General features: G+C 38.4%; 1 protein-coding gene across 5 annotated transcripts in view; it reads right to left on the bottom strand.

The window, feature by feature from the left end:
• The window catches only part of Frmpd4 (FERM and PDZ domain containing 4), a 930,349-nt gene that overhangs the window by 383,339 nt on the left and 519,102 nt on the right, over positions 1 to 27,908 (bottom strand). For 3 of the 5 annotated variants that reach the window (XM_085684903.2, XM_087902491.1, XM_085684902.2), the window contains one exon: positions 22,143 to 22,239. The exons of the other annotated variants lie outside the window; for them this stretch is intronic. In XM_085684903.2, coding sequence (XP_085541029.1) covers positions 22,143 to 22,159 — 17 coding nt within the window. In that variant the 5' untranslated portion in view covers positions 22,160 to 22,239. The remainder of the gene's footprint in view (positions 1 to 22,142; positions 22,240 to 27,908) is intronic. 5 annotated transcript variants of the gene reach the window in all.

Here is a 27,908-nt window from a genome sequence, read left to right as displayed (position 1 = left end):
CACCACACATCCAACAATCCCTTTTACTGTGCTAGCCACACGAGGTTATACCACACAAGACACACCTGCGCTCAGCACTTTGTGGCCAGAAACCAGACAAGGAAGGACAGCATCTGTGCCCCAGTGTCCCAAGTCTGGCCACTCTGCTTTGTCTATTCCTTCCCAAAAGAAACAATGAAATCACTCGTGCTTACACTGCCCCCCTCCCTGCCTGCCTCCTCACTGACCTTGGTGCTCCCCCTGGTGGATCCAAAGGGAGAGTTTGCCAGACTTCAGGAGGGCCTTAAATAATGAACTCTTCCCACTTCCAGGTTCAGCTACGTCATTACATTTCAGTGTTTCTGAATGCCTTGTATCTTAGACGTATATGCGTGTATGGGATTTGGAGAGTAGGGGTAGAGAATCTGATTGTCTAGTTATCTCCAGAGAAAATAGATTCTAAATATAATCGGATGTTTTGGGGGGAGGGAGTGTGAACTTGTAGTATATATTGTGTGAGTGCAGCTTGGAATCCAACTCACTGCATTCCCAGGTGCTCTGAGGCACCTGATGTGCTCACTTGCCTGTAAGCATGTGGCACTAATATCACCTTCCTCTCTATTTGCAAGATATCACTTCTGGCCTGTCATGCTGGCAACTTGTCACCACAACTTCCTCAAGAGGCTGTCAACTTCTGTTTTAAATTATACACACAACACAGCACTAGATTGTACAGTAACAAATTCAAGGGCTCTGAGATTTTTCACTACCAAGTAACTTCAGTGACAGATGCCCTCAAAACCATTTGATTGGCACCTTGGCTTGGAATGTTATAAACACTGGGCAGATGTCCAGGTTTCTTGGGGTGGCTTAGGGGTCCCTCATTCACTCCTCATCTGGGTTCTTCTCTTCTTTTCTTCTTGTCCACTGATGCCATAGAATATTAGGAAAAATGGCATCTCATATCCCTCCATCATGTCAGATGATTTCTATGACTGCATAGCCCTGGCTGTCCTAGGACTCAAAGGGAAATGAAAATATTGGGATGACACTTGACATCTTGCCTATTGCCCTAGAAATTAAACTGTTGATAAGGCAGTTATGTTGAGATACGAAAATAAATTTACTTATAGGAATATAATTTTAATTGATAGGGTGCTATTCAGTAGAGTAAAGAAAATTTATGCCAGGCAGACATTCCTCAGAATTTTCAGAGACCCAGAAAAGATAGGTTGTCTCTATAGACACTGTATATGGTTAAGCAGGCAAGAGCAATATTGGTTCTGGGAGAGGACCTGGGGGCTCTGTCAGCATCAGCATGGTGCCTCACAGTCATCCATTGGTATGTATGTGGTATATATACATACATGAAGAAAAAACAATCATACACACAAGAAATCCAAAAAAGTTGATTTAAAGATTGTCACTATGGCATCATGACATATAAGAAAAGGAGATAAGTTTTTTGTTTTTATTTTCACTATGGTTTAGTTGATTTTGGTATCTGCAGTTGAATTGTGCTTACCTCCACCAATAAACTATTCTAAGTTCTTAACTTAGTAGCTATGAATGAGACTAAGGTTTCTAAGGATGTAACTTAGAGGACTTAAGGCCCTCAACATTCCTTTAGTAGAGTTTCTCATGTTTTGGTGAACCCCAACCATGAAATTATTTCATTGCTACTTCATAACTGTAATTCTGCTACTGTTATGAATCATAATGTAAATATCTGATATACAAGATATCCTGATATGTAACCCTCTAAGGGGTCAAGACCCACAGAATGAGAACTGCTGGCTAAGGGTGTAGCAACAGCCTAGTAGTGGATTGTACTTACTAATGCACATAAGAAAACTCAAGAGGAAAAGGAAGAAGGTGTGTTAAGGTTCTTGGTTTAAGCTTATGTATTAACTGACTGAATGCTAAATCCAGTAACAAAACAGTAACTAAAGACCTAAACAGAAAGGGCCATATACAGAGGAACAGCGAAGCCGTAAGTAAAGAAATGCTAGGATCAAGGAGAGGAAAAAAGATTCTTCCCCACAACTTGCTATGGGACCACAATTATGTCAAATGCCTTGATTTGAGACTTTTTATAGAACTGTGAGGGAATATTTGTGGTAGGCTTAAGTCACCCAGTATTTGAAATTCAACCCAAGAAACAAATATACTATTCTATGTATATTCGATGTCCAAATAATAATGCCAATCAAATAGCTTTGTCTCAAAATGTTTACAACTCACTTTGTTGACCTTGCATCTGGCAAGTTTTATTTTAGCACTTTTCTCTGGAAGCAGACAAAGCTAAGCAACAGCAACCAAATCTTAGGGGACGCTCAATGGGATGGGATCCACAGAGCCTGGTGCTGCATCTGTCTTCTCCTTGGCATCATGATGAGCTGGCTCCCATGGCTTCCACATTGTCACAGAGTGGTGATTAAAAAGTTCAGCCTAGACCCTTTCCCACATTGGTAGACTCTTTAGTCTCTCTAACAATTTTACTGCTTGTGCCTCTGTCCAGAGAAGGCTTCTTTTGATAGTAATGGAAATTGCATTACTCTGACTCCTTATGAAATTCTTCTCTTCACCAATTCCTAAGCGCCGTTTTAAATATTCCTTCCCAGGCATAGAAAGGCTGACATAGAAGGGTCCCTGGAGCTTAAGGACCTGACAGTCTAACATAATCACTTAGTTCCAAGTCCCAGTGATGGACCCTTTCTCACAAAATGAAGGGCAGACAGATATGCTGAAGAATCACACCTGATGCCGACCTCTGACAAACACATATGCACACATTCCATAAATGTATCCCTGCATATACACACATAGGCTCTCACACACACTCACACACACACACACACACACACACACACACACACACACAACTTCTGTGCCATGTTAAATATTCAGAAAACAGCGCCATTAGATTATATGGTCTGCCATATTTCAAGAAAAACATGGTTCATGGTATCTTTCAAAATAGCCTTATTATATTCGGCTAGTATGCTGCATTTCCCATTATTTTTATACCAGAATAATTCCATCTTCCTCCAAAGATTATAAGATGACAAAACAAAGCTAATATCAAATGATGTCTATGATCATTTCCCAAAGATTCTGAGTTTCATTTGGGTCTACAGAGTTCAAAATACGAGTTTATTTTCACGAGTTCAGATTGTTAGCAGGTGAACCCAAGAGTTACCTCTGAGTTTCTCCCAAGTCATTAGAAAATACATGATTATAGAAGGGAAAAGTGTTGACTGTCAGAAAACTGATTTGCTCAAACACAAAATCATCCTTAAATAGATTCATATCTTGAAGTCCATTTTCAAAGATGGGATTGCCCTCTCCATAGAGGACCACATAGAGGCAGAGCACTTGTCAATCAGTCAGTTTTGAACCTGGTGACGAAATACAGCAATTAACTAGAGCATGAGGGAATTTCATTACCTGGTTGATTGTGGGAGGATGAAACAGAATTTTTATCAGTTGGCTTCCGTGACTCCTAACGTCTTAGGAAATTAGAGGCTGACGAGGAGTGACTTAAATATGTACAAAGTGGGCATTTGAGTAAAAGGACACTATCACATGAACCATCTTCCCCTCATTTCTCCCTACATGGTTCTTGTTGATATAAAAAATAATCAAGTTGGAAAACGCAAGCTTACTAATGTACATTCATGGATGGTCACCCTCCACTAAGTCATCCCCACAGGTTCTAGAGGAACTGTGTATGTTTCAGCTCAACTAACTGACTGCTTTAATCTTGAAAAATTTTACAGTTATTAGAATTTGTTCTCAATGCATCCTGAGCTCTACCATTCTGAATTGAATCACATGATCTAATTCTTATTAAGGCATACACGCATGATGTCACTTAGTATTGAATCCCCTGAAGTGTCAATGGATATTGGCATAGTCCATAAATGGACCTCTGTTTTCATCAACCAGAATGATATTCTGCCAAAAATAGAAAAAAAACAAATCAAATATTGAATAATCAAAGTAATTCTTTAAAGTAGAAAGCAGTAACATGAGGTCTAAAGCTAAATCTCAGAGGGAGCTTCTTGCCCAAGTATGACTAGCAACCTTGGTCAAGTCCCCGTCCTAAATGTCTATGGCAGTCATTAAAAGGTGAAGCAGCGACCTCAATGTCATGTATGAAACTCTGAATACACCCAGCCTTACCCGAAATGAAGCTATATCTGAATGTAGTTGGAAAGGAGGAAGGGGGCAGTAGCTTTTCCCTCTCAGGCAGCCCTTCAATAGATGAGTGGCACTTTGCTGAGGCTGTAGCAATGATATTTGAATGGAAGAAAAGGAATAGAAGATGTGGTTTCCAAGAAACAGTTCTAACCGGAAAACAACAGTGGCTGGGGAGATGACTCAGTGGGGGTAAAGGGCATGTTCTGCAAGCATGAGGACTGGAGATCCCTGTACCCATCTAAATGATTGACAATGCCAGGATATGCCCAGTATGTGGGAAACAGAGGCTGATGATCCTCAGAGCAAGCTGGATAGCTAGACCAGCTAAATCGTTGAACTCAAGATTTAAGTTGAGGGACAGAGAACACACCTGATATCAACTTCCGGCATCTATATGCATAAACACATACACACACACACACACAAACACACACATACACACACACACACCACATACACAGGCAAAAAAGGTGGCATTTACATTCTGGTTATAATTATAATATTTTATAATATTTACATTCCATGTATATGTATGTACCTGTGCCCTTCTCCCAGCATGGTAAATATTCATAAGGAAAAGTAAATGGGAAATGTGCCCTGGCTTCTCATCATTTCATTTGGAACCGTGTCTATTTTTACAGCTTTTTTAATTTAATAAATTGAAGGTCAAAAATCAACTCTGGGCTATGAATAGATCTCACAGCAATCACTTTTGCAGCATCATGGAAACAGACATCACATTGTCTCCATCAAGCATTGACGATAGCTTCCGGCATTCTGTACTCTTGTTTAAATATAAAAAAAGGCAATGAATGGTTCCCTTCAGGGCAGGCTTTGAAGCATCTTTTACAATATGGTTGAATATTTGAAAATTGAGTTTAAAAGTCATTAGGCTTGCCACATTGAGGCAAACAAAAAAAAAATGAACGTGTAAAGAAGCAAGCAAGGGAGTAGCTGCATTCTAAATACTTTCAGGTGGCAGTCCCTTACTTGTTCTTAGAGACAGCCAGCACTGAAATGTTCAAGCTGTACCTTTTGCCTTAAGAACTATAATGCAATTCTCATCTCTCTGTTTCATAATCTTTCTCTCCTGACGTTTAAACCATGGTAAGTAAAGACTTCCTTCAGAGGCTCCCAGTGACCTGAGCCAGGTATTAAAGATGGAAGTGCTACTGAGCTGCCATGGCTGTCAGCTCTTCAAGACAAAATCATCAAAGCTAAAAGCTCCCTGATACCTTTTTGAGCCTCCCGAGACAAAGTAGCTAGGAATGGAGAGTGGGCCAGGAAGATCAATCTCTCTCTGTGTCTTTTGATTTATTGTGAGAAAATACATACAACATAAAGACCATAAAAATCACCCTTTGAAGCTCTAACTAATTCAGTTCACTGGCTTTAACTTACATGCACAGTGTTGTATAACCATAGTTACCATCCAGTCCTGGGATTTTTTTTTCACCTTTCCAAACTGAGTCTATTATACATTTCCCAAACCAAATCTGTATCTGATTAATAACCACTCCTCATGATTTTCTCTCCCAAGTCCTGGAGATGATCATTCTACTGTCTGACTCTAAGAATCTGACTACGCCAGGCATCCCATTTAAGGAGTACTTGACCTTATGTAGATGGAACATTTCAGTTAGCTGAATATCTTCAACATCATCTATGTTGTATCATGCTAGAACCTCCTTCCTTTTGAAGCTTGAATAATATTCTTTAATGTGTATAGACCAAGTGGTGGTTATCTATACCCCCACTCAAATGTTGATGACTAGAGAATTCCCTTGCCACTCTGTTTTAATATTGGCTTTCACTTTGCTAGTTTAGTACATTGGGATCCCAGACTAATAGACAAGTCGAAATTCTTTCCTATGGAGGGAAACGAAAACTGTATTCCAAATGAAAATTAAATGGGAAGGACTAAACAGTTCACCTATTCAAATCTATCTTGAAATTCTCTCTTCTGGAGAAGAATAATCTAAATACTTCTTCACTTTCCTCGTGCAACTAAAATTAAAAAAAAAGCCTCTCATTTACCGCACATTCACTAAAACTTCAGTTAGCACAAAAACTAGACACTATTTAGACATATATGAAAGTGCTTATACATTTATTTAGAGTAGCCAAAATAATTAGAACATGCCTGAAATGTAAAGAAAATGTTTTGGCAAGATACTAGCTACATAGTCACTTCCTAGAAAAAAAATTCTGTTTTCTTGCTTTTGGAAAAATACCAGTCTACCCATCCTCCAACCGGTACAAATGACTTTTCCGTTTTCAAGGAAAAACCCAAATGTGAAAGTCTATTACATGTGGAAATTGAATACATTAAGAAAGATTCACTAATATTCGCCCAAGCCATCTTTTATCACACTGTATTTTGTTCACTGTTCTTTTAGTGGCATCATGGGGAGACAATGACATCTTACTCAGCCACTTGACATTAGTGGATAGATTTTCTAGTTCTGGGCAGAATTCTCTTACATTACTTAATGTGAACTTCAACAGAACAATTTATATTACTGATTAAACAGCTACTTAGAAAAAATGACAGTGCACCACATTTTCAAAAGTCCAAGAGTGTCTCTTACAGTGTAAGTAGGAAGTAAAAAGTCTGGGAAGACTTACATTAAATAACAAAGTCACAACATTTTGGCCAGCCTTAAGCTCAAGATTAACTTTTTAGATGCCATTGCTCTGACATCTTTGTTGCAAGAACTGAATGATGAGATTGAACATCAGAATCCCAGAAATGGCCTCCACTTGGCTTATACTTTTGTGGAGCCAGTTCCCCCAGGGTTCTCAAGACCTGCAGGTGACCTTAGTTAAGCTGAATACATAGCACTGCATTGACACTGCATCCGTCTGCCCAATTCTGATTGGCGAAGTGTTAGATAGCCATGTGTGTCTGTCCTCTCTAGATCTAGAATGTCAGCCGACGGAGCTTCCTTGCTCTGAATTTTGTCCACCACATAGAAAAGGCCAGTGAAAACATGACATATATGTAGTAAACTTGGGCCAGATATCATTTCTTTCCCAACAGGAACACACCTATTGGGGATATTTGGGTATTTGTATCAATATGTTTTGACAGGTTTTGACATAAGTGACCTCTTAAACATTTTAGTTAAGTATTTGCAAATGCAAAGCACCCTAGCTCCCCCACTTTATGAAATATGACCTAGGCAAGCAGCCCCTCTGAGGTCATGTTTCCTGCATTGAAAATTAGGTATAAAGCAGGCATGGTGGGCCACTCCTTCAGTCCCAGCACTTGAGAGCCAGAGAAGGCAGATCTTGGTGAATTCTGATTCAGCTTGGCCTGCATAGCAAGTTCCAGGACAAATAAAGTTGCACAGTGAGACCCCATCTCACAAAAACAAAAACAAAAACAGAAAGCAAAGATAATAACAGTGTTTTTGCTTCTGGAATGTCAAGAATGTTAAAAGAAATTCTGGTGAGATTCATAGTTACAGCAAAATGAGTACTCAGTTAATAGTGACCACCATTCCCAGTGACTCAAAACATTTCACAACTAATTGTAGCCTTCTGTCACAAAGAATCATTAGTCTGGTCAATTTTTGTACTCTCATCCAGAGACACATAAGCAAACTCAGTGAAGAAACATGAGAAACATCCACAGGCAAGTGCTAAGCCAGGTCATTTGGGGCCTGACATTCACGGAAGTTTTGAGTTGGAGTTTATAAAGAGAAATGTTGTAATGTGAAGTAAGCAAAATTAAATGAGATACAGGGCTTTGTAAGGGGTCCTGTGCAAATGGAATGCTCCAAAGCTTAAAGGACAGTAGCTAGCAGGTAAATTGACCTCTGCACAGCTTTCTGATAAGCTACTCAAATGATGAACTTCCCTTGAAAGGTCCAGTGGGATTGACTTCTAGCCTTTCGCAAGGGTGAAGTGACTCTTTGGGGAAGAAAGACTAATAGATGGCTAGTAATGGCCTGGAGTGATGGAGCACAACTTTGGCAGTCAGGTGGTCTGGGGACTCAAGCTGGCCATTTTCTGACAACTTAGCAGTGATCAAGGGCTGACATTCCTCTGAGATACATTTCTCCCAGTACCACTGGGTCTACCTTTGGTGTGGGAGGACTTTCTGTCTCTGTGTTGCGTTTCTTGGTTAATGAATAAAGAAACTGCATTGGCCTATTTATAGGGCAGAACTTAGGTAGGTGGGGAAGATGGAACTGAATGCTGGGAGGAAGAAGGGCAGAGTTGAGACACCATGGATCCACCACCAGAGATAGATGTGTTGGAACTTTACAGTAGGCCATGACCTCTTGGTGATCCACAGATTAAAAGAAATGGGTTAAAATACGATGTAAGAGTTATCCAATAAGAAGTTAGAGCTAATAGGCTAAGCAGTGATTTAATTAATACAGTTTCTGTGTGATTATTTCAGGGCTAAGCTAGCTGGGCAGCCAGGACGAACAAGCAGGCCCTCCCTCAACAAATTGGCATCCATGTGCCCAGCTAAATCCACTTAAAACCTGAGAGAATTTGAAAAGAAATTCTAGACACAAAAATAAAGAGTTTAACACGGCTTCTTTCTGTTTGCTGGTGGTATGCTGCGGTTCCTTGAGGAGAGATTTTCCTGATTCAGCTATAGCAGGACAAAAGCCGCAGCCATTTTAAAATGTCGGCTTTCTGGGTCAGGCTGACAGCACTGCCTCTGGCTCTTTCAGAAGGCCAAGTATTTGGATGGGATATGTGAGCAGATTGCTGCAGCTTGCTTAATGGTGATGTGGACCAGCTTTGTGCCTGGAACTGGGGTGCTGTGCATCGCTCAGAGGCACAAGTGACTCGCCATGCTGGACTGTGCAGGACAAGCAAAAAGTACCATATATATCATAGTAATTGCACAGCTTAAGTTTTTTTTTCTTTTTTTTTTTTTCAAGACAGGGTTTCTCTGTAGCTTTGGAGCCTGTCCTGGAACTAGCTCTTGTAGACCAGGCTGGCCTCGAACTCACAGAGATCCACCTGCCTCTGCCTCCCGAGTGCTGGGATTAAAGGCATGCACCACCATCGCCCAGTACACAGCTTAAGTTTTAAGAAGCACTTAGCATTTTAAGAAGCACTTCTGGTTTGAAAATAATTATAGATATGCAATAAAGACAAATCCAGATGGATTATAGTGTTGGGTAAATGTATGCAGGCTTGGAAGAGAGAAGAAAAAGAATAAAAAGAGTTAAAAAAAGTAAATCATTTTAAAAAGTCTTTAAAGAGACAGAGTACAAATAGTCATAGATTAAAAGGATTAAAGAAAAATAAGCCACATAAAGATGGAAAATACACAGAGAGTCTGATTATGTATATTAGTGTGTTTTCTTTGAATTTTTGACTGTGAAAGAGCTAAGAACAGAGAGACATTTCATTGTATGGGCTGCTAAGCTAAACCAGCATGTATATTACAAAGGTATCTTGACTTTAGAATTTGGGTCTAAGGATATGGTGCTTTGGAAAAGAGGTTCTTCTTTTGTCTGCACAGAAAATGAGAACCTGTGGATTCATTCCAGGCTAATATGGTATGACGGACCGATACCCCCTGAAAGATTGCTGTGAACACCCCCACAACGAAAATATTTTGCCCAATAAACAGCAGGAAGCAGTATGGACAAAACTACACCCACATTCCCAAATATTGTCTATAATTGTTTGTTTATATTTAAAGGGGGATATGATATAGATATGAATAATTTGCATTGGTGTGGATCTTGATTTATTGATACAAATAAAGGTAAATTTTGTTATACTGTATATGTATATTTCTGCCCTTGGTTAAGGTATTGTGTTTGCATAGTTCATTTAAAAATGCAATGTATAATTAAGAAATATAGGTTAATAGAGAGTCATCTATAATAGTCAAGTTTGTAGTCATGTTAGATTTTGTAGATGTATAGAGATATATTTAAGTTAGATAGGTATTCTTCAAATCTTTCAGAGACCTTCAGAATATGGCATTTAAAATGTTTTAATAACTTAGGACTTTTCATGACAATAAAACACATCTGCTCCTGACAGCACCAATATACTTCAAGAAGAAGATGGGCATTGAAGAGGCTCCTATGGAATTTGTTAGATAAACTAGATATACAGGATCCACAGAGAAATGACTGCTGAACTTGCCTAAAGGTGAGATGATCCTTTGGGGTTCCTGATTCATGAAAGAGTCTGTAAGACATTCTGCAGGACACAGAAAAAAAGTGGCTGGCAAACTGCCAAAATAGGCAGATCTGTCTTTGAAATTTCCTGCTTCATAGAAAAGTCTCCCAGACACTATGAAGCTGTAAGCTAAAGATGGATGCCCCAATGGTACAGAAGAACTTTGAATGACTGTCCAGGCAGTGAGATGTGTCTGTCATTTCTAGAGTTTTGGAAGTTTCTTATAATGCACTTCCTGTTTTCTTAGGTAATGGTATATCCTTCTGGAGTCTTTGATGGAGTTGAAGAATTTATAGTTATAGTTTTCCTTAGTTATGATAAAAGATAAAGTAGATATAAATATTGTAACTGTAATTCTTGTTAGAATTTTACTATGTTAAAGCCTTCCTTTTTGTTTAAACAGAAAAGGGGAAATGGTGTGGGAGATCCTTCTGACTGTGTGTTGCTTTTCTTGGTTAATGAATAAAGAAACTGCCTTGTCCTGTTGATAGGGTAGAACTCAGCTATGTGGGAAAGATGGCACTGAATGCTGGGAGGAAAAAAAAGCAGAGTTGAGATGCCATGTATCTGCCGACAGAGATAGATGTGTTGGAACTTTGCTGGAAGGTCATGACCCTGTGGTGATACACAGATTAATAGAAATGGGTTAAATTAAGATGTAAGAGTTAGCCAATAAGAAGTTAGAGCTAACGGGCTAAGTAGTGATTTAATTAATGCAGTTTCTGTGTGGTTATTTTGGGGCTAAACTAACCAGGCAGCTGGGACAAACAAGTGCCCATTCCCCAACATACTTTAGCCTAGAATCTTTTCTCTTAATCATTAATGGATCCATTTCCAGGTCCTAACTAGCCATCCTATCTACACACTTGATATCCTTGCATGAAGACACAGGCATATGAGCTGTGATTCTTGTGTTTCTCAGACTGGACAGCTGATTCAAGATTTTGAATATTACTCAATAACTCCTCATTCTCATTATAACTGTGTGTAATAAAAATAGAAACAACAGAACAAGCTGAACATCTAAGCTCCATTACTTCGGTTTCTATTAAGCTGGATAATAAAACCACAAAATAATATGTGTGTATGCGGAAAACAGTAAACATGCTAATGTGGACAGGGGGCTCATAAGTCTCAACTCTGCACAAAGAACTACCAGCAACTAAGGAATGCTGAGATCTGGAGAAATAGTCTTCCCTACAGAAGAGTACACCGATTGGTTATCTAATGCCAAATGGTTGGCCCTGAAAACATATGTATACAAATACTATCATATAGACTGGACAGGTTATATTTAGGGAATATATAAGTCTATATACATGTATGTATGTGCATGAAATAACTATTAAAAAAGAGGCAATTGATTTGAAAGAGCAAGGAGGGGTACGTGAGAGAGTTAGGAAGAAGGAAGGGAAGAAAATGAAATTATAATCTCAAAAAATAAAAGGAGTTTTTCAAACAACTAAGGTTTGTATCATTCAACAAGGGAAATTTTTGTTGTCATTTATTTAACATTCATATTATCTACATATAAGCATAAATATTAGTGGTTAACAAACTTTGCCAAGTGTCCTTTATGAGGAATCATTAAGGTTTATTTCTGCATTGATACTCTATAATCTGCTTACCCAACTCTCCCTTTTTTAGAAATGCAACTAAAAACCACAATAGGAGTTTACTGAACAAGACTTCAGATAGGCCATATGAGAGAGAGAGAGAAAGAGGGAGAGAGAGGGGGGAAGTCATAAGCATTGAGGAAAGATGGAGAAATGACTTGGAGGCTCGTACATTACAGAGGAGCTTGTACTTCATGCAAATGCTTTAGAATGCTGGAAGTGAAAACTAAAACTTCGCTCATTTGAAGCACCTTTTGCCCCAACAGAAACACTCCTAGATATACATGCAACATAAATACACAGCTATTCACCAAAGGGCATGTAACAAAATGTTCATATCAACACTATTTCTCATAGTTCATAGTGAAAGCAACTTTCATCCTCACCAACAAATGGATGACTAAGTGATTGGTGATATAGTCATTAAGTAAATTTCTACAGCAGTGGACATAACTGCAACTATATGCCAATAAATGAATGACATGAAACAAAAGTTTTCAAAAGGCTTTATTAATTCATGGAATTCAGAATAGGTGTTATGCCTGGCTGACTGGTGGTTCCTTAGAGCCTCAGATGGCCTACTTAGGTTAATTTTTCTGTTCTGACTATAACCACAGCATGCAGATGCTTACTTTGTGAAATTATTAAACTCCTCTAGATGTGACATGTGCATCTGTATTCATATGATTTTCAAATGTTCTGTCTTTGTTGAAACGATGGACACTGTCAATATAATATGGTAGAATCACAATTTGACCAACGATACAAGACTATGCAATTCCCAAGTCTGGAAACCACTTATTTTTAGGCTGAGGAAAAAGTCACACATAAAGAACCAATGATATCTTTCTGTTTCTGAATTGGGGGGGGCATATAATCAAGAACTGATAGAATAAGTCACAAGGAAGAGTAGTTTCAGAAATTGCTACAAGATCAAAATATTTCAGATGACTCTCCACTACAAAATCTCCTAGAAAGAAATGTAATATCAAATTTAAGATAAACACATTTTCTCCAATGGACTTTCTCATTTCCTGCCATTTTCTACTTGGCACATCCTGCTCTGTCATGATGTCCCCTCTTGCAAGAACTTAATCAATAGACTTAAGAACACTCATTTTAGAAGAATTTTCCATGAACCCTTTACTACAGAAATTTTCTTTGCTCACCTCCAGTTTTCATTTCCTGTCTCTTGACCTGTTTTTAACTTATTACGAAGTTAATTTGAAATGTCTAACCTGTTGCAACATGTAGTCCATATCAGGGTAGTTTTAATAAGAAACATTTTGGAAATTTAATTAAATATCAGAATGTTTATCTATAGCTCCCCAATAACTCTCATTTCCAATAAAGATGAGGGCACAATGACCAAGGCTGATATTAAGACCTCTATGAGCAATTTTAAAAGATAACTCTAGTGGTTCATTTACTGAGACCTGGTAAAGACAATGGGTCAGATGTTTCATTTTAAAAGAATACAAAGAAATAAAAAGAAAAATTTAAAAAGAAAACAGTACACTAAAGCCCCACAGAACAAAAGCATTAGTGAACAGAAGACATAAGGAAATATATTGTTCTACCTCCTCTTTCATAGTGGGGTCCTGTGGTCACAATCACATGGTCTGGATTGTTTTAGTTCATGGTAGTTTGGTGGGTTTTATTAAATTTGTTTGTTTTTGTTTTGTTCTGTTGACGGTGTGTGTGTGTATTTGGTACACACACTCTGCTCAGTCACTCAAGGGAAGGACTTGCGCAAGTAGGGTTTGGTTCTCAGTGTTTTCTCTTTCAAGGAGAACAGAAGTACCTATTTTCTGGTAATTCCCAGCACTTGGCAGCACAAGGCAGGAGGATGGAACCGTCACAGAAATACATAAATAAATACCGTTGCTCTTCAAGGACACTTACTGAGTCTTCTAAAACTGCTTGTACTTATGGAGAGCTCTTGTACCAAGTCCCCTCAGGTTAGGCCACCTTTCACTGAGTGTAGCCATTCTTGTCATCATGAGTCATTTGGAGTTGAATACAGTTTCATACCTTGCTTCCTTGGCTACACTAAATTTCTGAGGTTATTTCCCCCTTTGCTTTGTGCTGTTTGCTATTTTTCATTGCCCTGAGAGGTAATGGGAGGGGTGGTCACAAGATTTTTAACTCCACCCAGTAGTTCCTTTCTGCCTGTCTGTCGCTATTGTTTTTATTGTTGCTGTTGCTGCTGCTGCCTGTGATGACCATCAGCTCCTCATTAAAGATGTCCCTTGTTACTGTTGTTCTTTCTGAAGGACTTTCCTTAAGTATTTGACTAGTAGAAAAGGGATCCTACTCCAGGAAGTGACAAGAAATCATACTCTTTCCCCTTATTCTACTTTTGCGCATGATTGGACTCCCAGAGATCTCCAATTTCTTAAGTATCTCCTAACACAAGTAAGATAATTGTCTACAGAAACCATTTCCCTTCTCTGTTTCCTTCTCATCCTACAAAGAAGATGCATAAGTGCTGTTTCTTGTCTATTTTCCTTACTATCTGGCCAGAGTAAACTCACAGGTTGACTTCAAAGGATGGAGTGTCTGCAGCCTCTAAATAGGGCATCAGCTGATGGCATTAAACAGCTCCATGTGAAATCTAAAAACTTCCTTTTCAACTGTGCTTCACTGTGGACACAAGTTGTTCCCTATCCAATGCAGGGGATTATAGATGCATGTTTTTAGATGGTGCTAAATTACTTCTAGAGCTCGAGAGATGCTCACCGAAGAAAAGCACTTGCTGCCCAAGCATGGGAACCTGATTTCAGACCTCTGCAGTTCCACACTCAGAAAAAACTGGACTGGCCATACCCACACCGTTAACTTCAGTGCTGGGGAGAGCAGTCAGAGACAGGAGGACCAAAAATTAAAACAAGGCATGTTTTACTACAATATGACAAAAGAACTCTTTCCTTTTTAATGAGACGTTCAATTACTAACAACTTAATACAATGGTAATACCAGTAAGTTATAAAATAAATTTCCCGATTTTGAAACTAATATTTATTTGATGCTGTATCCAAGCATTTATTCTCTTAATTTTGTTTGAAATTCTAATGCATAGTACACCTGAAGAGTCGCTGTGAAATATTGAGGAAGCATAAGAATTTATTTTCACTATTACCTGGAAGTTATTAAATGTTTCTTCTAAAAATACACATTTATAATTTCGCATGGGTAGCAAAATGGGATGAAAATGTTTTATCAATTTCATATGGTGCATTTTAAAATGTGGTAAATAGTATGGAGATTGTTTTACTAAATGGCCATGAATTAAACACATAAAATATTAAAGACCTATTTTCAGGAATGCAGGCTCTGTAGCTTTTTGGATAAAGTGCTTGTCTAGTAAGGGCATATTTTCAACAGATAAGGAATATAGTTTTAAATGATTATCACATTTTTCCTGTATTCTTGTGCCCCAAACCAGAAAAAACAGGTTTTCTTCAATAGAATTATAGAATTAAACCAAGTATGTACGACAACCTGAATCACCATATTATTCTAGCTATCCTCAATTAATTATCTGAAAAGAAAATGACATACTTCATGGCAATGAAAAGTATTACTTATGTTAATTACTTATCTCAGAATATTGGATAAAACATCCCACATGCTGTCATATCCTGTTTGTAAATCCCAATTCTACTGTTATGAATTAATGACAAAGTCTCAAAGATTTTTTTCAAGAAGAAAGGGTTTGTTAACAGAAATAATGGATGTGACTATGCAATTATTTGAACAAAAATTCTCTAAACAAATGGGGGTAAGTATCAAGAAACTGGTTCCCTTTCTCAACAAACAAAGAAGCAAATTAAGATGAATGAAGAATTAAAAAAAAGTATGTGCTAGTTTTGTCAGAATTAGATGTCAAGCTACAGAACATTATTAAGGGATTCTAAGCCTGTAGAAGGGTGGAAGTATGAATTAATGAATACATGGTATGTTGGCTTGAATGAGAACGACCCATGATGGTTCATATGTTTGAATGCTTCCTACCCAGTTAGTGGAACATTTTGGAAATATCAGGAGGTATGTCACTGCAGGTGGGCTTTGAAGCTTCAAAAACACACACCATCCCCAGTCTCTCTGCTTGTGAACTAGGATGTAAACCCTTAGCTGCTCTTCCAGCCCCATGCCTGCCTGCTTGCTGCCATTTCCCCACCATGATAATCATGGACTAGCACTCTAAAACTGTAAGTCTCCAGTTAAATGCTCCCTTTTACAAGTTGCCTTGTTCATGGTATCTCAGCTCAGCAATAGAACCATAAAAGAGAAACATGGGTAGTATTATTAATCAGGCACACAACAGTTCTCTACAATGGCAATGAGTCTGCAAATTTTACTGAGATGTCAATCTAATCAAAGGAATAATGGTTATACCCTTGCAAGGCTTCAGCAGGAATGATTGCTCAGTGCAAGATGAGTCTGAATTTAGGCCAAGGACTGTGCCTATGCATTGTCCTGTCTTCGCTCACTTATATTCTCAGAAGGTAGCCTCAGTTGGTTTAGCTGCTTGTAAAACTTTGTTATATAAAAAAAGATATTTGCTTCTTATTTTCTGGTTAATTGCAATGCTATTTCATTCTTGATCACTTTCATTCACCATTACTATCCTCATTTTAATAGCATAGCAAATATCTGTTTACTGGTCTATTTTTCTACAATTGACTTCAAATTTTATAATAGTGTGAGTTACTCATACACTTTCAAGGGTTCAAATATTTAAATCTTTTAAGGGCAATATATTCCAAAGGAAAATTATACTCAAAGCTTAAGAGAACTAGTAAAGGTATTTTCTTTTTCTTAATAATTTATTGTTCATAAAGCAGCTTATCAAGGTATTTCTATTGGTGAGGTATATATTCAGTCTTTAGCTAATACTTTTTATAACTTCAGAGAGAACTTTACATGACAACTCTTTGTCAAATTTCTAAGATGTAAACATACCATAGATTGCTAGATTCTGAAAGGCTAGTAAGAGTGACAGTGTGTTACAAATGGGAATAGATTTAGTGTTCAATAAAGTATAGAATTATCATGGTGAAACTAAATTGGCTGAATAAGTGAAGGAATTGCTGTCAATTTTCCAAGTCTCTGAATATACCACAAATCATATATCCATGTTGCAAATGTAGACTTAGTCCCTAGGTAGTTGGGAAAAGGCTAACAATCCACAGATACATGGATAATCCCATAGCTTTCCCAATTGTTTAAGATTCACCATCATTAACTTTGGTCAATGGTTCATGAGCACAGAGAAGCCTACTGCCACCATAATCCAAGTCTAATTCACTGGGAAACTTACTGGGCTTTCCTGCAACTGGAAAGAAACTAGAGAGAAAAAAGAAGTGCTTTCTCTAGGGTAGAATAAAGAAGCAAGCATGAAGGCATTCATAAGTAGACTATTGGAATGTGTCCACCGCTCCTTCTCATGCACTATAGGGGACCACCTCCTTGCATACATACAACTCACTCACTCACAAGTTAGTCCACCCATTCATCTCCCATTGGCACACTGGATATCCACAAGGAAGATAGCTGACATCTTTCCCATTTATCTTAATCAGGATCAACTCATCTCTTCACACAAAAACTCAAGACCATCTTTAAAGGAATTTCAAATACTATTCCCTCATCTTGTGTGAGCTGGGGAAGGAGTGGGTCAGAGAAGACCTTCTCATGTATATAGAATTACTTTACCTCCCCACTACACTTCACCTGAATAAGTAGGTGACTACTCAGACATAGTCAGCGTTTGGAATCTACTAAATGGTGAAATATATATATATATACATATATATATATACATATATATATATGGTTGTGTTTGTTGTAAATAAATATATTCATTTAAAAGACAGAAAGAAGCTCCATAGGAAGTCAGTGCCCCCAGTCAACAAAGGTCAGTAAATTCACACAAAGTCAGAAAAAGATAAATGCATGCTCTTTGGCCAAGAAACTGCTGTACATGGTTTATTGAAAGAAGTTCAGTTCTATTTCAATAATTAGCATTAGGGAATCAATAACTCTGTCAAACAGACAAAGCATAAAGTATCCTCCTCCTCTACTTCCTAACGAGGGTGGTTTTGACAAGGCTCACAAGTTGGAATGTCAGAGAGAAGGCAAAGAAGATGACAATGGAGTATCAAATGATAAACCAATACATCCCAGGGTGTGCAGCCGAACAAGAAGGACAGGGTAAAAGAATGGGAAAGAGAGGAGGGGACAGAGAAGAAGGGAAGTAGAAGAAAAGAGAAAAGAAGTAAAGAGAACCTTCAGCATTTACTGCAATGAATGGGAACTGATGATATGGTGTCCAACAAGAATTTGTGAAAATGTTGACAACAGAATGTGACACCCCCCCACACACGAATACACATCACACATACCCCCATGTTTTACCGCCTGCATCAAGGACCTACAACGTTTTTACAAGGCTTCTTGGGATTGCATCTGTGGTTCCTTTGATGGCATCACCTGCTGAGGTGAGCCTTTCAGCCAAAGAAAACAGTCTGGATAGACAGAATGATGTGAGCTAAGAGGTTTCACAGGAAAGATAGATAGATAGATAGATAGATAGATAGATAGATAGATAGATAGATGGATGGATGGATGGATGGATGGATGGATGGATGGATGGATGGATGGATGGATGGATGGATAGATAGATAGGTAGGTAGGTAGATAGATAGATAGATAAAGTACAATGCAAAAATACAAATGTAGAGCTCAATAAAAATCAATAAAAAATACAAACCACTCTGAGCATATTTTGGGCAATTGTTCTTACTATCTGTGATGTACTGTGCTTTAGAACTCCAAGTAAAATTAAGCAACTAAATGCATGAGTAAAACATCAAATAAAAACACTGTAATTTCTCTGGAAACATACAATGTTCCTGACAAATAGAAATGACTTAGGAACATGGGGAGTACAGGGAAACATGCTTTCAGGCTTTGCATATGAACTTCATTAAGAACGAGGCTACTGTTGAGGTCTTGACACTAAAGTCATTCCAAAGAAACAACAAATGTAGAAAACCAATAAATAGGCATCATTAGGGTTCACCACTGTGTGGCCTCTGATGAAACAAAACCATGTGCAGGTAGAAAACGCTGATGTGGTTTTTGTTGTTGTTTTTCTCCTATAGAAGTTCAGTGACAACTTCACTGATCACAAAATGTTTTAAGTATGAAAGAATGAACCTAAAAAGCAGCAATAAGTTTCTGGCAGTCTCATTGTCAATCCTGAATACTTTCCAGGAGCAGGCAGATGGTTTTGTTGTTGTTTCTTTGATCAGCTTTCTTCTCTCTTTTCCCCTCTGGACATCCTTCCAACCCCTTCTCCCAGAGAGCAAGAGATCCTACTCACATCCCTGGATGTTTATAACCTTGGCCTCTTTCCTGAGCTCCAGACCCAGATTTCCCACAGGCATCCTGGGGCCAGCCAGATGGAAGCCCGCTGACAACTCCCAGTAAACAGAGCCCCAAATGAATCCTTTCGGCAGAAGCTGAAGCAGTCCCTCAAGTTCTTGTGCATGAGGAAATAAAAAGGCATGGGGGTAATCCTCTAGTCCAAGGTCACTGCACAACCGTTAATAAACAAAGTCAGAATTTGAACCCCGAACTCCCGCTTTCAAATCTCATTGATCTGTCTCTCCTCGAGCTTACTCTTTCTCTGATGCCATCTTCCCATCACTGTTGACTATCTCTAACGTCGATGGGAAGGTGATCAAGCAGCCTATCATCCCTCAGACACACATGTTTTCTTCCTCATGTTGCTCTTCATGGTTCCTGAGCTCACTCAGAATGGAAATAGTACCGCACTACCAATAAATTGCAAGTAAAACCATAGGCTCTGGACTCCCGACTTCTTGATCCAAATCTCAACTAATAAGTCCTATTAGCTGTGTGTTCTGGAAAAGTTTGTATTTGGCTTTTCAGTCAATATGACGCAATTGGTTATAATGATACATAGGCTTCATTATAAAGTAATGAATTAGTATGTGTAAAGGGGGTATACTAGTCCTGTTCTGTGAACAGCAGCTTGCTCTGTTTTGACTCTGTGGTCCTCTACAATCTGACCCTTACCTTCCTATAAACCAGAAATCTTCAAATACAGGGCCTCTACCAGATTGACCTGACACTGCTCTATAAATACTTTCTTTCTGTCCTCCTGCCTCAGACAGTTTCCCAAATATTTTCTCAGCTTGGTAGAGCTTTCTGGTCTGTAACCGATAAAGTTGGCATCTATAACCAGAACCCTCTTAAAAACCTCAAGGCATAGGCTGACTTTAAACTAGCTATGTAGCTCAGGATGGCCTTAAAGTTCATGTCTTTCTACCTCCACCCATTCCAGTCCTAGGATTATAGATATATACCATAATGCTTGGTTTATGTGGGGCTGGGTATCAAACCCCAGGGCTTCATGCATGTTGGACAAGCACTGTAGCAATTGAGACATGCCCAAACCTTTATTTTTCTATTCTTCATAATGTATCAGAGATGGAGTCAACTACCATCCATTCATGACCCCATCAAGGGCACTGTTATAGGTTATGATGTCTGAACTTGAATTTTCTGCTCTTTCCTGTGAGGCTGCAACTCATTTAACCTACCTATCCCTAAATTCCTGGTGCACATATGGACTCACAGAGACTGCGGCAGTCTGAACAGGGCTTATATAGGTCTGTTTTAGACCTAAAACATAGAGTTTTAGGGCAGAAAAGAGAAGTGGACACATGCCTTAATCTCTAATCCAGAAGCTACCCCAATTGATAATCATTTACAAATCAAACAATTAGCTTTCTCCCAGGGAGTCTCACTGGGGAAACAAACCACTCTTAAGGGTAGGCTATACACCCAGCAGTAGATGATCAAAAGAAATTGGACTCAATGGTATCTTTGGAAGCTCTTTGTCTCATAATGTTAAGTCAAGGCGCTTTTTTTTAACCTTACAGGTCCTTCATGTATATATTATGGATTCTAGTTTTGTTTGTATGGGATTCCTTTATGTGTGAGATGTCCATGCATCTATATGTGTTTCTTGTGCTTTTTCTTTGGCTCTTTTACTTGTTTGGAGGTTTTGTCCTATTCCAATTTGTTTGGTTTGGTTTTACTTTATTTTATTAGTGTTTTTAGTTGTCTGTTTGTTTTCTAAAGAGATATAGAAAGGGTGTGGATCGAAATGGAGGGAAATTTGGAGGAACTGGGAGGAGTAATGGTAGGGGAAATTTTAATCAGAAGAGATTTATGAAGAAAGTGATTTTCAACAAAAAAATAAAATAAAATGAATACTTCTGTGGGGGGAGAGAGAAAGAACAAAAGAGGGGAGAGAGGAGGGAAAGAGAAAGAGAGACTGTGTGTCATACTGTACCTAAGCTTAAGTCTATAACAGTTAAAAAAAAAAAGAAATGTGGAACACAGTTCATGAATGTTTGCTTTAGGTTGAAAAACTTCATTTTTTAAAACTATAGTGGAAGTTAATTATGAAAGATACAGATTTGCCAAAATTCAGAGACAATACCTTGGGAGGGGAAACTGTAATCAGAAGAGACTGTGTGAAAAAAAACAACTATTTTCAGTAAAAGAAAGAGTACAATAAATATTCCTGTGGGGAGGGAGAGGAAGTAGGGAGAGAGAAAAAGAGTATGCTGTGATGCACCTATACGCAATAGATATTCCTAAGAAGTAAGTGGCCGGGGACACAGTTCATGATTGTTTGCTTTAGACTGAGAAACTTCATATTTTACTATACTGGAAGTTAATTATAAAAAATATATATTTGCCAAAATCTAGAGGCAATATCACTTCTTTGGTAATGAATTTGCTTCTATTTATTTAGTCTTTTTTCCTTTTTTATATGACAAGGTGAGGAAGCAATTATGTGTGGTCTTCCAGACCTAATTCAGAAGGTTTGCGACATTCTTATTTTTAATTTCAAAACCCATCAAAATATCAGAAAGGGGCCTGATTTAAAAGCTCTTTGAATCAAGGCCTGCCCACTCCATTATTGGGAGACAACAAAGGACCCAGGATGGTATGTGGAAGAGTCATAAAGCCAGCCAGCAAAAGCAAATGGAATAAAGTATTAAAAGGTTAAGGGTAAGAGTCAGAGAGATTGCAAATCTTGGAGCTGTCACTTACCAGCTGTGTGACCTCATGCCACTGAACTGCTCTGTGCCTCAGTTTCCTGAACTGTAAGTAGGGACACTAATGCCTGTCTCATAAAACAGCAGAGCGCCTGAAAGATAACAAATACTTAGTAAATGGTGTATGTTAAGAACAATAACAGCAACAATAAAAAAAAACTTGGGAAGAGACATTTGACCTTTTCCTTAGTATTATTTATCAAATTATGATCTACTTGGGTTTGAATGGAATCTGAAATTTTGCCGTAGAGTAAACAATGCAAGCATTTTAGAACCGCATTTCTTTATGCTTCCCTCCCCTGCATCCCTTCCTTCTGATCAATGTTTTAGTTCATTTCCTAATTGATAAATTTCTAAGATATTGCTTCATGACTTAACAGTGAAGCAAAAATGCTTGGAAAGGTAATTCTTCGTGAAGAACAGACCTGGCCACAGAACAGAAGGATGATAGAAATTGAAATAGCAGAACCTCAAGTATAGTTGTTTCCCAGATCAATACAAAAAAAATAACTTGAGAACAAAAGCTCCCATTACCCATCTAAGTTGAGAGCCAGAGCCCTGAAGCTCTGGAAGAACTTTACACTGTAGAGGCATAAACCACACACACTAGCAGCTATGTCTGACCTTCCACTATTACAACGCATTGTTATCTGTGAAGTACATATTGAGAGCTGAGTAATCAGGTCACAAAGAAAAAGAAAATCTAACAACGTTTTGTGTTTGGGGCAATGACTCAGTAGGTAAAATGTTTACTGCTGAAGGAAGAATATCTGAGTTCAAATCCCAGAACCTGCTTAAAGTTGAACATAGTAGCATACATCTGTAATCTCAGAGACCCTGTGGGAAAATGAGAGGCAGAGACAGAAGAAACACTAGAAGTTTGAAAGCCAGGTAAGACTGGTGTACACAGTAGGATCCCATAATGGCTCCCTCTATCAAGAAATTTCTGTCCCTGTTCTCCCTTTCTATTCTTCCCCCAACTCAAGCTTCCCAATTCCTCGTGTTCTCTTCCCCTTTACCCTTCTCTCTTCCCCACTCCCTTCCACCCTTCACCCACACTCCCAATTTACTCAGGAGATTTTGTCTATTTCCCTTCTCAGAGGTATCCACGTATGTATGTCTCTCTTAGGGTCCTCCTTGTTTCCTGTCTTCTCTGGAGTTGTGGACTGTAGGCTGGTTATCTTTGCTTTATGAATGACAGTTTCATTACATTATGTGATCTAAATAGTCCAAGATCTGTGTCCTAAACAATTTCCCATAAACCATACACATAAAATATGATGTAATATGCTCCTAGAATTTATGCATTCCTCTTAAATATAGCTATATTATTCCTGGGTAGACACCCTCGGGTTCTTGATTGACAACTCCATATTGCCCGATATTTCTAGATAATGGCAGTGATGATAATTTTAATTTTGGTGCTTTTTTTGCAGTTGGAAAGATATTTAACTAATAGATGGATTATTAACAGAAAAACATTTTAATGAATACTTGCTTACAAAAAGATCATCTTTAATTTTAGAACTAATCATGAGGCATGAATTGCGCACTGCATGGATTTAATGATAATATTCATTTATTTGTGTTTTAATTGCCCTGATTGCTTCCGTGTTGGTCAAAGCATCTGCAGATTTTAAGTGTTTCAGTGTATTCTGCACATACTGACCTCTTACAACTGTGTTGTCTCTCTGGTACCCACTTGTCTTCTCTCCTGATGGTCAATATTGGGGAGATCTAAAATCAGCTATGACATAAACTTCTGGATACGTCTGTGAGGGATTTTATACTTTTTGTTAGTTGAAGTAGGAGCATCTTCCTAACTCAGTGTGACACCATTCCACGGGCTGGGGAACTAGACTACATTTAAAGGAAAAGGAGAGTCAGCATTCATTTTTCTCTGCTTCCTGACTGTGACCATAGCCTGAGATTCCCACTATCACAGATTGCATTTCTTAATTCTATATGCCTAAAGAAATCCTTCCTCCTTTAAATTCCTTCTGCCTTGGGAGGGTCACAGCAATGAGAAAACTAATGAACGAAAACACACACACACACACACACACACACACACACACACACACACACACACCATCTTATAGTATTCAGTTCCATGCTAACCCTGCTAGCATGCATGCAACCCATCACTCCAAAGGCCCAGCCTGCTCTGCTCTTCTGCCGTATTATTCACCTTCTCAGTTCAATCCACTGCTATGCCCAACCAAAAACTCAGAACTCAGAACAGTCCTAGCTACAATGCTCACCCCTGTGAACCTCTCTTTCTGTCCCTGAAGAAAAAAAAAAAAACACTTGGCTTTGAAGTTGAACATTTTTTTCTCTACCAGCTGTGTGACCTTTCAGGCTCAGCATGGGATTAGTTTGTTCATCTAAATCCAAAATGTTGTTAGTTCTCCAAAGTCCATCAGAATTGGTATAGGGAAAGAGCCTTTGGCCTTTTCTTCTAAAATCAGTCTGCTAGCACCAAATAGTGCAGTTTTCTGCACAGCGTCTGCTTGCTGACTGATGGGGCTCCATTTAAAAATCAGCCATGTGTTAGGTACCTCTCTGGACACAAATTTTAGGAAAGATGTATTCTCTTAGTTCAAGTTGTCAAATACTTTCTCTTCCTGGAAGAAAGGCCGGGGATGACAAAGACAGGATTCAAAGCTCTGAATCCCAAAACTCATTATTCCTTGAGGAGGTCCCAAAGAGATATAATTCTCCAAGCACTGGATGGACAAGGCTACTGTTGTTGTTGACATTCAGCAACCACTAAAAGAGACACCAATTGCTAGAGACAAAGAATTTCTAGGACTTTAATAACTTTCCTACAAACATCTGGACTTTGAAATGCCTTATGCATTCCACTGGCCGCTGTAGAATATGAAACAAGATGCAATGCATCACAACAGTCTTTGAAACTAAAGATGCCCATGACTCTGACTGAAATTGGGACGGGCCACAATCTTTATCTCTGCCATATTTTCCATTTTATGAAGAAAAAATAATAGAGACAATGAACAATGTTCTGAAAATTAGCTCATGGGAGAATAAAGCTTTTTCATTTGGAACCCCAACCAAGCAAAGACAACTCTGTCAAGATGCACAGTTAAGCAAGTCCATTGGTTCCTCCGAATAGACATAGTCAATGGCATTGTGACAATTAGATCTGCAGGTGTGGTGACTAAGACAAGAAAATCATGATGTTAAAGCTGGCTGTTAAAGACGTCAATGAAACCTGTGACAGTGCAGAACTAGCACTCAGCACAACACAATAGAGAAAGTGAGAACAAGAAGGGTGATTGCTCTGAAGCAGCTACAAGCTAGACACTTGCCCCTTGGTAGAACAGGATTTTGAATGTTAGTCAAAGAATCTTGGTGGGGGAATAGGATAGACTTGGAAACTATGTCCACACAGTCCTGATCTCTTCAGATCTCATAAAGTGGGCCAGATGTGACGTGGCTAGTACTTGGATTGGAGGGCAGATTGGGGGTGTAATAGGGCAGAGTCTTATGCTCATCACACTTATGTTTGTAACGAAATGATATGTTATAGTAGAACAAATCATTGCATGCCTCAAAACCACCTTTGAGTTCAGCAAGACAGCTCAACAGGTGAAGGCACTTACTGACAAGTCTGAAGACTTGAGTTCAATTTCTGGGGCCCACATGGTGGAAAGAGAGAATCAATTCCTTCAAGTTGTACTAAGACCTACACATACACACACACAAACACACACACATTCACACAGAGAGGCATACACTACACACTCATAAATAAAAGTAAAAACTGTTTAAAGTAGCTTTATAAAATATAAGGGCTTTTAAGAAGGCAGTATACCCAAATTTAACTCCAAATCCACGCATAGTTCATGCTGCACAAAAGCAGAACCAACTCTTTGGATTGATTTAAATGAAGAAGGGGAGGAACTTGGTGACTTGCAAAAAGTTATTTGACCTCAATGTAGCAATACACATCTGAGTTATACTAACGATGTTTTGTGTCTTTCTCTTTGCTGACTGGGAACTCCTAGAGGGCAGGGGCAACATCTTGTCTAACCCCACAATACAGCCAGCACATAGTAAGTGCACAATAAATGTCTATAACATTGCATTTCAATATCTAGAACTGTTAGTTAATAAGCACAAGAACCAAAACAATTTTTAGCTACCTATCTATATATGTTTGTTAAGTCATTAATAAGAGTATTGCAGATACCATTTTTATGTGTGCAGTGGAGAAAGACTTATGTTAGAAGATGGAGAAACATAGCAAGAATACATGGTCAATAAAAAGTACACATTTGGAAGATATTTACATACATCAGGTACTCTCATTGTATTTAGCACACTACCAACATTAAGCAAAACTGCATGATCACCAAAACAGGCAAATAATGGACAATGATTTCTGGCCCCAAATGCATGGCCTGGTCTTCACATTAATGTGAGAATCACAGGGAGGGGAAAGGCGAGCTGGAGGCAATTCCATCTGCGTGCAGGTTCAATAACTAGGTTGACATTAGATAGATACTTAAACTATTTTAATGCAGACTTAGTCTGTCTCTGAAATAAAAATACAGTACCAAAATGAGGAAACTGCTTACTGTCAAAAGTACTTTGCACTGAAAGATAGTAATGATGTCACAATATCGCTTCATGATTTAAAGATTATAAGAGGGCATGGTACTTTCCACAACGTCCCTTAAGTGTATATGATTGTATTATATACTCTACTATATGTGTATATATATAAGGAATGTTTTCATGGGAGCAGATAACATGAAACCTCAGACTGTAAGATATTGTAAGTATCAGGAAAGTCTCTTCACTATCTAATGATCTGAGAAAACATGTCTACTAAATCTAAATCCTTAAAAATTAATTTTTAAAATTTCTGTGTACATCAGTGTTTGTATGTAGGCATCTCCACCATGTGTGTACCTGATGCCCATAGAGGGAGAATAAGGTGTCAAATTCCCTGGAACTGTAGTTAAAGGTATTTGTGAGACACCATATGGGTGCTGGAAAGTGAACCAGAGTTTTTTGAAAGAGAAGCAAGTGCTGTTAACCACTGGGTTGCCTCTCGAATTCTTGTGCCTATGTTCCTGAAAGGCGGTATCACTATGGTTTCCTGCCAAAACCATTTAGATTTGTAGATAACAACCATGCCCAAAATTTCTATGCCTAAATTTGTTTCCTCTTGCCAGGTACACTTCACAAAGATTTCTCAATCCTAATTAAATTTCACCCCAAGTGAGCTTTGTCTGATTAGTTTCTTAAGCTTTGAGAAGAAGGATGATGATTCTCATCTTTCTTCTAGGATATTATTATGACAAGTTATCTCTACCCAAACAATACAGAGTTAACTTCGATTTGGCAGAAGGAATACAGTGCAACAAGGTTAAGGGATAGCCTAGATTTAATTCTTACAAATAGTTATACATACCTTTGAAGCAATTTTTGATAATATGGATAGATAAAAATTCATTTTGTTAGCATGGTTATGTGTAAAATGACCTTTTCCTATTTGGCATAGTAGTAAATGCTTTTGATCTTAGCACTCAGGAGGCAGAGGCAAGTAGTATCTATGCAAGTTTGGTCTACAGAGTAAGTTCAAGTTTAGTCTGAACTACACAATAAGATCATGTGTTTAAGAAAGAAAATAAAGGTTATGGAGATTTGGAAACAGTTCAACAGTTAAGACCACTATCCATTTTCCCAGAGGACCTGGGTTCAGTTCTCACTACCCACGTCCCAA

Source organism: Myodes glareolus, chromosome X, assembly GCF_982192425.1.
Source record: "Myodes glareolus chromosome X, mMyoGla1.1, whole genome shotgun sequence".
Lineage (NCBI taxonomy): Eukaryota > Metazoa > Chordata > Mammalia > Rodentia > Cricetidae > Myodes > Myodes glareolus.
The sequence above is the reverse complement of the archived record's forward strand: the minus strand, read 5'-3'. Positions and strand labels throughout refer to the sequence as shown.